General features: G+C 38.1%; 1 protein-coding gene and 1 long non-coding RNA gene across 16 annotated transcripts in view; both read left to right on the forward strand.

Moving 5' to 3' along the window:
* Positions 1–12,621, forward strand: part of btrc (beta-transducin repeat containing E3 ubiquitin protein ligase) — a 101,865-nt gene extending 89,244 nt beyond the window's left edge. For 14 of the 15 annotated variants that reach the window (XM_012966585.3, XM_012966580.3, XM_012966576.3 and 11 more), the window contains 6 exons: positions 143–392; positions 485–603; positions 3,840–3,950; positions 6,212–6,290; positions 8,081–8,274; positions 10,113–12,621. In XM_012966585.3, coding sequence (XP_012822039.1) covers positions 143–392; positions 485–603; positions 3,840–3,950; positions 6,212–6,290; positions 8,081–8,242 — 721 coding nt within the window. In that variant the 3' untranslated portion in view covers positions 8,243–8,274; positions 10,113–12,621. The remainder of the gene's footprint in view (positions 1–142; positions 393–484; positions 604–3,839; positions 3,951–6,211; positions 6,291–8,080; positions 8,275–10,112) is intronic. The other variant, NM_001016386.2, reaches the window with a different exon arrangement.
* Positions 12,622–14,223: 1,602 nt separating this feature from the next.
* Positions 14,224–17,536, forward strand: LOC116412145. The gene is made up of 2 exons (XR_004223565.1): positions 14,224–14,869; positions 15,954–17,536. It is a non-coding gene; the product is annotated as an uncharacterized LOC116412145 (long non-coding RNA).

A 17,536-nucleotide genomic window follows, 5' to 3' on the forward strand; every position in this document is an offset into this window, starting at 1 on the left:
GTCTTCAAAAATGTTCATTTTGAACAACGTTGAGTACATTTTTTTTTTTTAATACATGAGTCTTGACATGTGACTTCGCTAACTACCACTTATAACTCACTAGGGAGGTGTTCTCTAATCAGATGTGATTTTTGTTCCCTAGGGTTTGGGACGTAAACACAGGAGAAATGTTGAACACTCTGATTCACCACTGTGAGGCTGTGCTACATTTGAGGTTTAACAATGGTATGATGGTCACCTGCTCCAAAGATCGTTCCATTGCAGTGTGGGACATGGCCTCTGCCACAGATATCACATTACGAAGAGTTCTAGTAGGCCACCGAGCTGCCGTAAATGTGGTGGACTTTGATGACAAGTACATAGTCTCTGCCTCTGGTGATCGAACAATAAAGGTAAGAATTTTTGTTTTTCTCTATCATAGCCTAGTATAAGGAGAAAAGATTGGTGTGTAAAGGGCCTCTTCATTTGTACTTGCTCCCCCCAGGTTTGGAACACCAGTACATGTGAATTTGTGCGGACATTGAATGGCCACAAGCGTGGTATTGCTTGCTTACAGTATCGAGATAGGCTTGTGGTGAGTGGTTCTTCTGATAACACAATCAGGTAAGTTCTCCTTGTGTCTCTGTGTGGCATTCTGGTAAAGTGATAACAGAAGGCATGGTGCATGTTTATCAGATCTTAAATTGTACCACAAAACATTAAGGATGCTTAATGGATTGTCATACTTCATTTTGATGTGATAGAAAACTTGCATTATTAACAGTGCCCACTAAATGACTGCCTGCCTGATAGTTGTGATTGTGAATTTCAAGACAGAAGGAGACAAAATTTTAATAATTTATATAGTGTGAATAGAGTTTATTTTCCTTAACTAACATGATAGAAAAGAATTTGGAATTATTTTCTCTAATAGTTAAATGAGTGTTCAACTCGACATTAACTTTTAGTATGTTGTAGACTCTTAGCAATATTACAATTGGTCATTTTTTTTTATCATTATTATTATTTGCCTCCTTCTTCTGACTCTTTCCAGCTTCCAGAAGAGGGGTCTGACCCCAGCAGCCAAAAAACTATTCGTCTGTGAGGCTAAAATGTTATAATTTTTTTTGTATTTTATATTTCAAATCAGGCCCTCTTCTGTTCATATTCTAGGCTTTCAATCAAATCAGTGCCTGGTTGCTAGGTTAATTTGGACCCTAGGCCACCAGATAGCCATTAAAGTTCCAACTTTCCAGTGAGCTGCTGGACATAAAGCTAAATATTTTGAAAACCACCAATAATAAAACATAAAGTCAGAATATCACTCTCTACATCATACTAAAAGTTAAACAACCCATTTAAGCACTGCTCTCTGCTCTCCCCTTGCTCAGGGGTGCTGCTACCATGAGGCAAGTTGAGAAACTCACCTCAGGCGGCAGTGCCCCTAAAGTTACCAGGGGCATCAAAAGTCGCTCCTGGTAACTTTAAGAGATGAATTTCCGTTTTTTAAAACAAAAATTCGACTCTGCTAGTGCAGATGGTGCAATTGCCATCTCTACGCTAGTGATGCAGCTTCCCCTAGACCCCCTCCAGGGCAACATCGGAGGAGCTGCCTCAGGCGGCACAGGGGCCAAAAACGCCCCTGCCATTTCCTTCGCATTTGGGCAGCAAGGTGAGAGTTGCTGCCTGTAGCTCGTTAGTTGCAACTTGATTACCCCAGACAGATCAGTAATTTAGTGCAATGGACTTTGTCCACATTAGAAATTAGAAATAGAATAATTGTGTAGGATTCCTTAAATGGACTGGCCCACAGCTGTTCTCTTAAGACCTAAGATACACAGTTTTTTGTCCCCTACTGCTACTGGTAAGTTTCACTTAAGAACAGATACAGGTATGGGATCTGTTATCCAGAATGCTTGGGACCTGGGTTTTTCTGGATTTTTCCATAAAATCATTTAAACATTAAGTAAACCAAATAGGATTGTTTTGCCTCCAATAAGGATTAATTAAAGGGGTGGTTCACCTGTTAAGGTTTAGTATGTTATAGAATGTCCAGTTCTCAGCAACTATTTAATTGATCTTCATTATTTATTTATTTTTTTATAGTTTTTTTGTTATTTACCACATTCTTTCAACTCATTCATTTGGGATGTCACTGTCCCCGGTAACCAAAATACTTTCTCCATGAGGCTAAAATGTTTTATTGTTACTTGCTATTACTACATTTTTCTATTCGGGTTCTCCTATTCATGTACCAGTCTCTCATTCAAGCCACTCCCTGGTTACTAAGGTAATTTAACCCCTAGCAACCAGATAACTGCTGAAATTTCAAACTGGAAAGCCACTAAACAAAAAGTTTTTAAATAACTAAAAGACCCCATATAATAAATGAAGACCAATTGCAAATTGTCTTAGAATACTGCTCTCTACAGTAGAAGTTTGCTCAAAGCTGAACAACCCCTTTAAATCTTAGTTGGGATCAAGTACAAGGTACTGCTTTGGTAGAGGAAAAGGAAATCTTTTTTAAAAATTAGAATTATTTTCTTTTAATTGTGTCTATGGGAGGTGGCCTTCCCATAATTCTGAGCTTTCTGGATAACGAGTTTTCGGATAATGGGTCCCACACCTGTACCTTCAAATGGGGGTATGTCTCTAAACGCTGATTATTGGGTACAGTGCGTACTGAACAATATTTAGATGTATTAAGTATGGCTTGGTGTACAGTCCTCTTGTCTGAATGACCTATAGTTGGAAGATTTAAAACATTAATTATTGATTACATCCGTTTGAACTTGTTTTAGTATTTCATAAGAAAATCCGATTTCTTTTGCAAAACTCTCCCCATTGCACAGCATTAAAAGGCCTGGATGGGGAGCCATGCTGGCACGCTGACTTTCAGGCCATGTAAATCCCTTGTTGTTGAAATATAAAGATTTTATTTCCTGCTTTTTTTCAACAGTGGGAGCTAAATCCAATTATTAATAACACAGCAGGCAAAAGTTTGAATCTGTACTGGGCAGCAGCCAAAACATTCCTTAGGGGAGCTGTTATTTCATACTCAATATCTAAGCTTAGGAGAAACTACAGTCAATAAGGAACAGTGAGGCAGTTGAAGATGATTTTTAAGAAAAGCAAGAGGAGAGCAATATATCTGGTTGGCTTTCCATTGCTGTGGAAAGTAAAGAACACTGTTAATAACACTCTGCACTACTGGGAATGGGCCCCTATACCTTTATTTTGATATTGTACTATTGTATATGTCTCATGGAAAGATCAAATGGTAAATGTATTTGAATTCTCTTACCCCCACTGCCCCCAGCATCTGTGAAAGTGTCAATGTTTAAACTGCGTAAAGTTTTTTAATCTTGCCTAATTTGCCATTGGTTCCCAGGCTGTCTGGTGATAGCCAGAATAGCTCACAGAATCGCTATTGCATTTTAACCCCCTAAAAAGAAGCCAGGGCTAGGTCGACCACTGAAGGCATGGCCGCACACCATGTCGAAAATGGGAAACGCCATAGTATGGGCAGTGGCCAAAGTTCAAGTGTTTTCCCTATGGGCAGGTCTGGGATGTTTTTGCCCCTGGTGATGTCAGCAGGCGTATTACACCCCCTGCAGTGATATCTGCACCTATACCATGCCTCTATATAGCAGCACCAGAGGGGGGCAGGTTGGTACATGTATATAAACCCTGGCAAACCATTGGGCTAGCTTGGGAGCCCAGGTCATGAACGAGCCGATTTAGGGTGCTACTGTCTGGGACATGTTGTATCTTTCTTTTCTTCCTTCCTACAGTCTAGCAATATGTTTTGGCTTTCTTTTAAAATTTTAATGCATTCTCTTCATGTATGAAATCTTCAGATTGTGGGACATTGAATGCGGAGCATGTTTGCGGGTTCTGGAAGGACATGAAGAACTGGTTCGATGCATTCGCTTTGATAACAAGAGAATAGTCAGTGGAGCATATGACGGGTGAGACTTTCCTTTTTCTCTGCATTTTAAAAGAGCATTGATGAGTTCTGTTACATTTATTATTCTTAAGACGCATTCATATTTTGTGGTTTCTTTCTGGATAATCGGAAAAAGACCCATTGCCAAGTGTATAATCCTTCCATGCGGAGAATGGCATCCTTCAAAGGCCACATTCTTTCAACTCTTACCTTAATGGACCAGTAATGCGTGAAACTCTAGCTTCTGTTACATAAAAACTGTAGATCATGGTGGGCCAAATATCCTTGCTTAGATCTCACAACTCGTGTGAAAACCCTAATATGACATTAAAGCTCTGCAATAATTGATTTGCCTTTTTCCTTCACTTTTCCCTTTGTCACATGACAACTTATTTCCTTTCCCAAGAACATTTTTTTTTATTACAAAGCATGTAGGGGAGCGTTTTTAAACATGGAAACCCTTCTGTAAATAATCATAAAGAATAAAAGTTTATTGTGCAGGTATAAGACCTGTTATCCAGAATGCTTGGGACCTGGGGTTTCCAGATAAAGGGGTCTTTTGGTAATTTGGATCTCTATACCTTCGGTCAACAGGATTGTTTTGCCTTCAATAAGGATTAATTATATCTTAGTTGGGATCAAGTACAAGGTACTGTTTTATTATTACAGAGAAAAGGGAAATCCGTTTTAAAAGTTTGAATCATTTAAAATGGAGTCAGTGGGAGTTTTTCCCATAATTTGGAACCGGATAACAAGTTTCTGGATAATGGATCCCTTACCTGTATTATATTTATTTAGAAATAAATTGTTTCATACATAAATATAGAAGATGCAAAAATCTGCATAGTGACCATATTAAGGGAATCTGAAAGGTAAGTGCAGGTGGAGCAATACAGAAACTCAAAGGGGTGGTTTACCTTTAAATCAACAATCAGAGTAACTACAATTTTGGGGGGGTTTTTTGTTTATTTTTTTTTACTATGTGTTTTTTTTTATCTAACAGCTCTTGGTTGTAGAATTTAGCAGCTATCTGGTTGCCAGGGTTCTGTTTACCCTAGCAACCAGGCAGTGGTTTGAATGAGAGACTGTAGGATATATAGGAGAGGGCTAGTATGAAAAGATAAGTAATAAAAACTAACAATACAGTTGTAGATTCACAGAGCAATAGTTGTTTGGCTGCAGGGTCAGTGACCCCTATCTTATAGCTGAAAACAGGAGGAAGAAGGCTTAAAGGAAAACTATACCCCCAAGCAATGTAGGTCTTTATAAAATGTATTGTATAAACAAGCTCATATGTAAAACCCTGCTTCATCTAAATAAACCATTTTCATATAAGTATACTTTTGTGCTATTGGGTAATCCTAAATAGAAAATTGCCATTTTAATAATTAAGGGCCACCTCTTGGGATCATAGGATTCACAGTGCACACAAACAAGCCAAGGCACACATACATGCTAGGTCCCATCAGCCAATTAATGGGCAGACTTCTGCCTTTTGTTTCCACACTACTTCCTGTTAGTTAGAGTTTCATTATTTCTGGTCATGTGATCTCTAAGGGAGCACACAGCCCATCACTAAATGGTGGCTCAAGGGAAAGGATGTGAAAGGGCAATATTTACTATATAATATATTCCAGTTTGGCAAGATTATTTAGTAGGTCACTTAACATGATGTAAACCATCTATTGGTTAACTTTTAATTCTGGGATATAGTTTTCCTTTAAAGTTTAAAGCCCAGAAGCACTTTAAGCTGTGCTTTGCTAGTAGCATAAACCAGCTACTTGGCTGGCCATATGTTACTATTTAACTATTACATATTAAAAATTAAACATTGAAGCCCAAAAACACTTGGCCACTTCTGCTGAGGGAGCACCACGACTGAGTAGTGTAGCTTTTCTTTAGTTCTGATAGCACCAGATTATTAAGTCACGGTCTGTACTAATCTGCTCACTGCCGGGCTTCATCAGTAATTACTAATTACTAGCAATACGCTCGCAGGAGCATTCACTCATGCCTCATCTCATGACTCCAGCAGAGGCTTCACAGTTCTGCGTGAGGCACAATGGGCTTTTTGTAAATAGGAGACATGGTGTTTCAGCCAGGAAACCTGCCTTTGCATGCCATGCAGCAATATTTATAAATGTTCACTTAATTTGCTATACTTTAGGCTCGTTTATTTGCAAACCATTTGTAGAATTACTGACTGTACTTACATTGAGCAGAGTATTGCCCATTTGAATAGAAGAGCTGCACATCATTCAAGTTTTTTTATTTGCTTTGCAGGAAAATTAAAGTGTGGGACCTTGTCGCTGCTTTAGACCCCCGTGCACCTGCAGGGACCCTGTGTCTCCGGACTCTTGTGGTAAGTGTAACGCCACATAATGTTGTCAGCCATGTTGTTTTCCTGAAGAGAGAGACACACCAGATTTACTTAGATTTTTCTTCTTAACACGTATTTGTTGCAATCATATTTTTGTGATTAATGGATTAAAGGGAGGTTAAACTGTAGCAGAAATGGAGTTAACCAATTTCCCTTTTGCACACAGTGTCAGTTTGCACTTTTATTAAAAGGTAACTAAATCTTTTATTTTAAAATCCCCTAAACAGTCCCCAGAATAACATACCTTTCTCCCTGCATTCAGTCTCCCGTTCTTTCTAATATACAAGCAGCTCAACTGAAGCTATTTCAGCTACTTCCTAGTCTAGCATGAAGCTCCACCTCCTTTTCGCTTCTGAGCTCTCCACCCTTTGCCTGTGAAGACAGTCTGTCTATTGCACATACTAACTGCCTCTGCCCACATGGAAATCAATCAGGCATTTAAAGTAGGCACCTCTGACTGTCTTTGGAGACGGAAAGGAGAAGAACTTAGAAAAATAAAAGGGTGGAGCTTTACATTAGACTAGTCAGTAGCTGAATTGAGCTGCTTGTGCTGTAGAAACAACATGAGACTAAATGCAAAGAGAAAGGTAGATTATGGACACTATTTAGAGTAATTTTAGAGATACAAAGATGAATGTTTATTTATTAAAATTTTGCTGACCTAGTCAAACAACATATTGGTCGTTAGAATTATACATTGTACAATCCCCTGCTCCGGCCCTCACAAGTGCAGAGGGGCACTTCTCCAGGCTCTGCATTGATTCAACGAGTAAGAGAGATGAGGTTCTGCAATTCCTTATTTTCCCAATATGTTAAATTCACTAAAATTAGTAACACTCAGGCTTTGGGTATCTGCACAGTAAAAGCCGTTTCATAGCTTAAAATTTTATTATAGTTTTATTGAATTCATATCTTCTGTTTCATTCATTTTATATCTCTTGATAGGCATATGTTATAACTTTTCTAATAATGTTGAATGAAATAAAGCCACATGCACAAATGCAGTGGTGTCTGTATGTCTTTGACCCATAGGCAATAATATTAAAGCCCACCACACTGTTGCCATTATGGCCATTCCAAATTAACTCTGGCTTTTTCCCAGAAATGAGAAAAACCCTCCTACAGCTAACATTCAATTTGTAAGCAGTTGGAGAAGGTTCACAGATCGTGGCTCCTCACTGCAGGCGAGTTGTCTTCGACTTTGCAGTCTGTAAAGCAGCTCCATAAACACACAATGGCTTTCTCAGGCAGTGTGGACTTTGCCAGATTATTTCCCCCTCACAGCATGTCCTTTTTCAATTGTGCTTCATTCAAGGTGACATTTAAAAAAAATAATGGCTTCATTTTGTTTAGGGTGTGTGTATATATATGTTTCGAGAAATACCCTAGGTGGGTTGAAACGTCAGTCTCCCTTCAATAAATCTTTTTGATATTGGACATAAGACCTGAGTAGTGCAGATTCCTCCATTATTTATGCTTTACTTTGATCATGTACACATGAATGCCAACCTTCTGTGTGTGTGTGTATAAAATATATAGATATAGATAGGTATAGATAGATATAGATATAGATATATATAGATATATATAGATATATATAAAAAATATAAAAAAAATCCCATATATATATTTGCTCCTTTTAATTGGATAAAGCACCTCTTCTGGTAATAGTAGCAGTGTGGTGAAGGCAGAACGCTGTATATGTGTTACATGTCTTTGCATAAACTTGTGTAATATCTGTTTATCCCTATTATCTTTGCTTTGTTTACCAGGAGCATTCGGGCAGAGTTTTCCGCCTGCAGTTTGATGAGTTCCAGATAGTAAGCAGCTCTCACGACGACACTATCCTCATCTGGGATTTTCTCAACGACCCAGCTGCACATGCAGAGTCAACGCGTTCCCCTTCTAGAACATACACGTACATCTCCAGATAAATGACACTACGTAGTACCTCAGAGTTGCACAGGTGGGTAGGAGGAAGTGCTAAGTACACCAGTCATTTGTCACTGACACATTTTACATTTGCAGGCAAAAAATATGGGAAAATAGTAAATCTTGTGTGGGATTATGAGTTTTTAGATCACAGTCGGCCATTATTAGCTAATACTTTCTTTAACTTGTGTTTCCTAAAGGCCAGTTTTTGTTTTAGCTTGTATTAATGTGCAAGTCTACTGTGTCATTACTCACAGTATCCCAGTGCTTAAGGGATTCTCCTCTGATTGTCTTGGCAGTAATCCACTGGGTTCCATCTGCTCTGGTGCCCAGATCCCTCTTGATGATATGTGCATGCCAGGATATTATCACTACTGTTGTACTGATTACATTCCCATTCCCCCAGGACCACATTTACATTGAGGGGTATATTTATCATGCTTTGTAAAAAGTGGAGTGAAACATTACCAGTGATGTTGCTCATAGCTGCCAATCAGATGCTTTGCTTTTGTTTTCTAACTGTTGAAATCTAATTGCTGATTAGTTGCTCTGGGCAACATCATCGGTAATGCTTGACTTAACTTTTTACACCGCATGATAAATATACCCGTAAGGCTACTGCCACACGGGGGTGGGGTTTTTTTTCTGGCCTCTATATAAGCACATGCCTAGAGTCTCTCCAATCCGATTTGCTTTATGGTGTGTCTGCAGTGTCGGACTGGGACCCCAGGGGCCCACCAAAAAACTTTAGACCATGGGCCCACTCTCCAAACTAATTTTCCTCCTTTCCTCACTAAAACCACTTTATTCTCCAAGTCTCTTTTATTTACATGCTAGCATGTATTTCTCCTCTTTTTTCCATTCAGAAATGGGTAATAAGCATGAAACAGGCCAAATGGTCAGGAGCAGGAGGGCCCACTGACACCTGGGCCCACCAGGAGTTTTCCTGGTATCCTAGTGGGCCAGTCCAACTCTGTGTCTGCACCCACACATGGGGAGCATTTTCTGCTCCAAAACACGTGAGAATGAATATTTACTCCAAAATCCACTCTGTGTGTCTGCACCCAGGCCCACGCTGTGCCTCTGAGTGCAGACACCATACAGCAGAATGGAGAGGAAGGGTTGGTTTCTGGAGCTGTCATTTTTCCTTAAAAACTCAGCTGAAGGGCAGTGAGATGCACGAAAAGTATTATGGATATCTGTATTGCGGCCTGCCTTTCCTCCTCACAGTCACCACTTCCACCTTGTAAACTTAGTTACAGAACAGGACCACAGCCATACAGCAAAGAGGATAAGAAAGAAATGGAATAGCACTGTAAATGCTTTCACACGTGCAAAATTTCTGCTGTGTCCTTGGATCTGACGCATTTTAAACCCCATCAGATATCAGCAGGAGGCTACCAGATATCTGCTGGCAAGTGATCTCCTCCTACACATGCCATCAGATGGATGTTACCCTAGGCATCTCGTGCACACTGTGCACATCTGATACCTTCTGCTTTTTACATTGCCTTTCTTCTGTTCGCCTTGACATCAAGGAAAAATGCACTGTCAGGAGAGACTGATGTCAGGTTGGTTGAACACAATAGAGAGGATTTGAGAGTACATTTAGGATTCAGCTGCAGGCATTTGAGTTCAGCGCACATCAGATGCTTCTTAAGTGTCAGCCTGACCGGCTCCCTTATGGTATGTACACATGGACATTCCAAAGTAGGGCTGAGATGTGGCTCGTGGTCCCTTGGGATGTAAAAGCAAGAAGTGGAGTATATCATTCTATTTATCTGACACTGGTTGTAGCTTTTTGTGTCCTTTCTTTGTAAAAAAAAAACATAGATGAACCTTTAATCTTGCCTCTCGTTTACTCCCTTACAGGACTTGCTTGAGAAGTATGGTAACTAAACCACCTGTGAACGCCGGGAAATAAACATTCTACTTGACCAGTATTTGCTGAAAAAAAAAAAATATAGAGAGAGAGACCCATTATCCTGACTCATCCTGGAATATTGCTGTCAGGCAGCTGGAAGCAGCCCGGGCCAATCTGCACAGTGGACTGCATGATTGCTGCCATGAGAAGAATTCTTGTATCTCCGTCATTGTCACCGGAGTCTGCAACTTATTGCGTGGCGGTGGGTTGCACACTCCAGTGGCGGCGGCTCATTACTCAAAACTTGCAATTTAGAGATGAAACCTGAGAGACTGTAGCAGTCACAGATCTTTGAAATCTATTTAAATGTCTTGCCAGGATTCCTGTTGCTTCGCTGTCAGCAAAAGAACAATTTTCATTTTTGTCCCACGCTCACGCTGCTTTAAGGTGTGGTTCCATTCGGAGATCTGCTGAACGTTTTGCAAGTACTTGTGAAGTGAAAAGCGGGAAATGGGTTACTTTCTTTTAAGATGATGACTAAGACCCCCCCAAGTGATATAAAAATGTATGTTTTTATCATAGTAAGCATGAAAGGTTATTTTTTATTTATTATTTTTTTTTTCCATTAATTTTTTCATTCTTCAGTGTTTGCGTGTATATCCAGTTTTTCTTTTTTTTCCTTTTTTTTTTTTTTTTGCATATAGTACCAAATCAAGTGTTGTAGTTATCTGTATAGTTCTTTATGGGCCATTAAAAGCTTAGAAAAAAAATAAACTGATTAGAGATGTTCTTATCACATGGCACAAGGGTAAGGATAGCGCAAAACTCACTTTCCCTCTTGGTATGTGTCTCCATTTAAGTGTCTCCTCTTATTTTTCTAGTGAGGGTTCTCCTCTTCTTTCTCCCTCTTCCCTTGGCTTGGCACAGCAGTACGTTCGTCTTTCTTGGTGGTTATTTCCGTCACCGCGCTTGTACTGACCGTCACAAAACACCATGTATATTTTCTGCACACGACTACTAACTCATGCTTCTGATCTTCGCGGGCAGCCCTATTTGCCATAGCGCTCTTCGTAAATACGTATTTAAACTCATCTCTTCTTGCATGTGAACCACTATTAAATATTCTGCATGATCTGAAAACTGAGGTACAAACACTTAACGTAACGCAACAGGAAAGTATCTTTTTGTCCTTTAGAAGAAGAAAAAAAAAAGCACTCGTTTTCTGTCCTTTACTTAAAGCCAAACTTGTGGGGGTTTGTTTGTTTTTTTTAAAGAGACACTGTAAAAATCTGCTCTCGAAATCACCACAGTGCATAGATTTTTTTTTTTTTTATAATTCAGTTAGTGTTTAGGATTGTGATCATGTAAAGAAATTGTTTGACATTGGTGTCTGTGCTCCTATTAAATTCCTTTATATTGGCTATTGTTGGCCTATGGGTAGGGAGCCATGCTTTCCAATGCAGGTTCCCATGATCCCATTTAGTGTATATGTATTCCTATGAAATAAAAATACAGAAATGATATAAAACTATGCCAAACTTCCAGTTTAATCATGGATGAAGGGAAACTAAGCTTTAGGCTTCATGATAGCAGATTTTGATCATATTCATTATCCTAATGCAGAAGTCAGAATTCTTGTCTTTCATAAATAATGACTTTATCTTGCCCCAGAATGGCACCTTCAAAGGATTTGATGGCTCACTAGAGAACTTCCTTGTGCATTACTGCAGCTATCCGACTGCCCTACTAGCGCCACAAAACCGCTTAATCCGTAAAATGCAAAATATTTATTTTTCTGCTATACAAAAAATGGAAAAAAAAAAAAAATTACCAGGCACAGCTAAAGGTACACAACATCCTACTGCATGTACAAAGGGCAAGCTTCTTCTGCCAGTGTCCCATTTATGAAATACGCTAACAAGCTAGAGAGCTGAGTTAATACTCTATAAGAGCTTAGACTGCTAACTATAGCCCAAATAGATATTGATATATCACTGCTGGTATTCACTAAGCAACATATCTTTAAAAAAAAAAAAGAAAAAAAAATTCTGTAACTTCTGTCATTTCTTTTCTCTTTTGCTGTCAGTTCCCTTGTATGGAGGCACATTAGCTAACAGTTATGTCTTAAATGCATGAATTGCCGCAAATGCTTGCTGTCAAATCAACCGTTGCCGTTACCCTGTATACAATAAGCAGGAATAGATGTCAAGAGCAGGTGTAAATAAGTCCCAAGGCCAGCCTTGCACCAATGTCCTTCCTGTTATTGTTGTTGATCCAGAAGGTGTGTGTTGTGGGTTGATGCTGTTCCCAAATTCTCTCTGAAGGAGGCGGGAGGGGGGGATATTCAATTCTCAATTCCTCAGCCAATATTTTGCCTTTGTGTAAATGAATTCCTGCATATGCTGCTTTGCTATAAAGGTATCTGTGGTGTTGTCATCTAACTGATAAGTGAGAAAGCACATGATTTTACCCTTTACTTAAAGAAATTATGTAAAATAAAAATATGAAGTAAACAAACTCTTGTGTCCAGAAGAAAATTCACATGATGGGGTTTTATTTTCAGTCACTAGAAGGTGTTTCACTGCACTGGCTAACTTTGGCCCCCCCAAAGAAACGTGATAACACGCAATAAACTTAAAAACATGGGGGCAGATCCATTATGGGTCGAACTATCGAAAGGGTTTCCATCTATATTATGATGGTCCAAATCCTTACTACCTTCTACAAATCAAGTATGGGGAGGAAGGCTCTAAAGAATTATTTTGGGGGGGAAAGTGGTTAAATTTCAATCAAAGAAAAATGATAAAGGGTTCGTAAATCAGCCACGTTGGTTTTTAATCATTATTATATTAAATGGAAAATAGACATTATTATTAATTAGGGATGTTCTTTGATGTTCAATTGCAGCAGAAGTTACAATATTAGCACTGGACACGACTTCTACTATCAAAATATTGTTTCTTAGTAAGTTGGGGAATAAAATGACTTGTTAATAACAGAGGCAATACCTCCCTTTAGTGCATCAAGCCCTTTCTGTTTTTGCTTGGCTAAAATGTAAGTGCTAGTTTCACAAGGAAAGACAGCAATATGATAAACATTTGCTGATGTAGATCCGAAATGTAGCATATATTATTATATTGTTGCATTTCCACTGCAGCAAAAAATCTATAAGATGGCCTTTTGCCGTGAATGAGATCTGCTTATGGGTTGAAATTATTCCCTAATTGTCTCACTGGACATTGACATTCACAGCAAAAAAGGAAAGGCAAGCCGTGCAATCCCAAGGAGATGGCTTTATTAGAGAATAAGCATCATATTCTTCAGGTTATTTTGAACTGTACATTGATTTTAACTACGTCCTGGCAGAAATAGTTAGAATTGTAAGTGACTGTAGCAAATATTTCTACACCAATACTAATGCAGTGTGTCTTAATGACAAATCAAAGGCATATTACACCCCCTTTAAATAATCTTATTTACCTTCAAAAACAAGTGTTAACATCATTCTGTTTATTCCTATGGGATATTTATCAATGGGTAAAACTCACCATTTGATAAATGCACTTCTAAAAAAAACCCCATAGGAATGAACAGAATATTGGTGAGTTTCTATGTATTAAGCTCAAAACTTTTTGATAGATCTGCTCCTAATGTGTCATGTAAAATCCCTGCCATAAAGCAAGATACAACTGTTGTTTTGCTATAAATAAAGTAGAAACGAGCCAGCACAAATATTACTAAAACTGTTTGCAAAATGAGTAAATCCATATTTAGAAATGGTCCCAGTACTTTACATAATATCCTGCTGTGGCATAATTGTACAGGTATGGGACCTGTTATCCAGAATGCTCGGGACCTGGGGTTTTCCGGATAAGGGATCTTTCTTTAATTTGGATCTCCATAATTTAAGTCTGCTAAACATGATTTAAATATTGAATAAACCCTATAGGCTTATTTTGCCTCCAGTAAGGATTAATTATATCTTAGTTGGGATCAAGTACAAGGTACTGTTTACTGTATTACTCTGTATTACTACAGAGAAAAATGAAATCATTTTTAAAATAAGAATTATTTGTTTATAATGGAGTCTATGGGAGATGGCCTTTCCATAATTCGGAACTTTCTGGATAATGGGTTTCAGGATAAGTGATCCCATACCTGTATATTAAACAGTACCCCAGATAATACAAATAAATTGCTTTTTAGGTAGAAAGCAAATGGGGTTGAGTCTAAAACACATTGTGAATACTTTTTAATGAGATGAGCTCCATCTTTACATTGGCATCTAAATCCAAGCTGGGTTGGTACAATACAAGGGAAGCCTCGCCATCATTCCTTGGATTTTGGAATCTTAGAGAAGTTTATGATTTTATGTCAATTATGTTCCTACAATGGGGCAGGTTGTAGAAGAAAGTAATACTCATAGCAAAGTTTGATTCTTCTTTTCCCCCAAATGTTTTCTACAGAAGAGCTGAATTCCAGTAGGAAGAAGGTGTCATTTCACCCCAGGCAGGGTTTCATTAGAGGGAGTCAAGTGAAAACAAGGATAAAACATGGATAGGTTTTTGCATCCATCATATATTTGTGGACGTTGTCACTTTTTTTTTTTGTTTTGTTTCCCTTCACATATTTCATGGAAAAAATATATAAATTTAATATGATATTTAAATGATAATGATTGCTTCCCCATAGCTTTAGCCTCCACCTGAAACTATAGGGCTTTCTGGAGGCTTATTGGCATTGAGCAAACTTAACTTTTATTGTGGTGTAACATTCAGACCGTTTTAATTCTGTTTTGTTTTTTTAACTTTTTAATTATTTACGTTTTTGCTCTGAGGCTTGGCATTTAAATCACAGTGCGAATACTAGCGCTCAACAGCCCTTTGGGAAAACTGCAGTAAAAAAATAACCGTGGGATTGGAACTTCAGTCTGATATTTATGGATGTTGGGAGTCAGGGATTATAAAGAAGACCAATTGAAAGGTTGCAAGTAGCTTCATCTATAATGTGTTCTAAAATATTTGTCAGTATTATCCATAAAAAGTGGAATTTCCCAAGCCTAGGACAAAAACTACACTGAATGCAGTATATATGTACACACACCCATATACACATTCATATATGCAGGTAGTCATCACATATATAATATATATATAAATATATAGAGATTTTACATTGAATAAAGTACTTCTTTTGTATCGAACACAAACCCATGGTGCGGTGGCGTAGCACCCAGAAACATGACAAGGAACTGTTATCTGGACCAAATGTTAAAATAGTAAAAACAGGAAGGTTTATTATTTGTGCCAAAAGGAGACGATTGAGAGAAATCCCAGGGCCCCATTGCTGTTATGCCAATATGAGTATCCAATCTAAACATAGAACGTTATGAATATGTGCTCTAGGGGAACGTCATTGTCTTCCAGGACAAAACTTTAATACTACTCTTTGCTTTTATGTATTGCCATGCTTAGTGGTCTGTTGTTAGCATATTAAACATGTATAGATTAGACTGAGCCATTATGGGTAGTAGCAGTTGTGTATTAGTCGGATGTGCAATTAAAGGGATACTATCATCATTGCTCAAACCACCCATTCTTTATTTTTGTAATCTTGCAGCATAAGTTTATGTAGCATCTCTTCTACAGCTGTGCTCCATTCAGTGCAACATTCTTTTAATCAAGGTACTGTGGTCCTGCATGCTTTGCCTTAGTCAAATACAAATTTAAAAAAAAAAACACCTGCTTAAGGGTCAAAATTCATTCTAAAAAGTCAGAGACCAGAGTCTTCCAGATTTTTGGTGGTTGATTATTTGTTCTTAGACATTCCTGGAAGCTCTTCAACAAAAGAGTTTGTGGCAAAGCCAAGTACGTTCTCGGAAGAAGCAAGCTTACCTTGCAGAACGTATCATTTGGTGATAGTTTCCCTTAAGTAAAAATCCGAAAAAACAATTCAACGAACAGCGCTAAAGTGTTTTTGTTTGTTTTTCACAGGAGGGTTTGAGGGAGAGAGTATGATAGGAGACCTTGGAATAGAAATCATGCAAATTCCTTCCAGGTATTATGTATTAAAATCTACAACTGTAGTCAATGCGTTCTATTCAATGGAAACGTTTTGATGAAACTGCTTTTTTTTCAGGGTATACAATATTATCCAAAGTATTTAACAGCAAAAAAAACAAAAAAAAATTCTAAAAAAAAAAAACATGCTTAAAATTTCCTAAGATAAAAGTCAAAAAACAAATTTGCAATCCTAGATATTTGTTGTTGTGATGTATGCCTTGTAACAGTGCATGGAGGTATACGGGATAAGTGAACGCGCTCGCCAGAGGGGACGCCACGTTGGAAGCCCTCTGGCTATGGTGGAGTTTGGTGTCAATGGGGTAAACTTTTTTTTGTGTGTGTGTTCGAGCAGCATTGAATAGAACCTTGCATACAGAAACCACCACTAGAAAGTTCCGTTCATGACTTTCTGTGTTTAATATTAAATGTGCTTTTTTTGTGATGTGTTTCAAACCAGGTGATTTCCAAATCTTGCAAGAAGTGAGCCTTGCCCCCCTTTTTTTCTTTTGTCCGATTACTAGATAGCACAGGTAGTAGTACGCTGTGTTCCTGCAAAGCTTGGCATTATGGAGTTGCGTGGCTACGGATCACAGAGGGGCACTGGTTGTAATAAAGGGTACAGTTTTCTGTGACTTGCGTGTCCATCTCCAGGCATTGTTTAACGTACACACCTATATACATATGGTTTTCTTTCCTCTTTTGAGCATCCGGTGTTGTGGGCAACAGTACTTTGCAAACAAAGACTAAATGCAATTTTAATGTCTATGCTTGGCCCCAACCAGTTCTATGTGTAGAATGTGTTGTTATGGACTGTAATGGACATATATTCAAGCAGTCTTATATTTCTTCTTCTTTTCTTTCCCCCTTTTATGTGAATACCATTGAATCGGTTTCCACGCCACACACACACATGAGAAAAATCGCATTACTGAACATAGAGCAGATTAGCACTTTATTACCACATTGGTAACTTAACGTGTGAAAGTGAGAAGTTTTACCTCTTCTCCAAAAAAAATGCAAAACACCATTGGCTTTCCTTTGGCCGTATGTATATGTTCTTTCTTACAATACTGGTAATAAATACTTATCTGCATTTTGGGATTGTGTGATGTGGGTTTTTTAAATGATGTTTTATTTGCCCATAGCACTATTAACAGTTGCTGCCTTACTAATTTTTAAATTATTTTAATTTGTTACAACTTTTTTCTATATGTCACTTCATTCCCAGTGTTTAAGAAAAAAAAAAATTAATGATTGGAATTTGTGGTTGTTCATGTGATGTGATGTATTAATGTTCACATGCAATTGGATCATGGTATTTTTTTCATTGTTCAACAGGGATAATATGTTAATAAACTGTACTAATTTAA

This window comes from Xenopus tropicalis, chromosome 7 (assembly GCF_000004195.4).
Source record: "Xenopus tropicalis strain Nigerian chromosome 7, UCB_Xtro_10.0, whole genome shotgun sequence".
Classification (NCBI taxonomy): Eukaryota; Metazoa; Chordata; class Amphibia; order Anura; family Pipidae; genus Xenopus; species Xenopus tropicalis.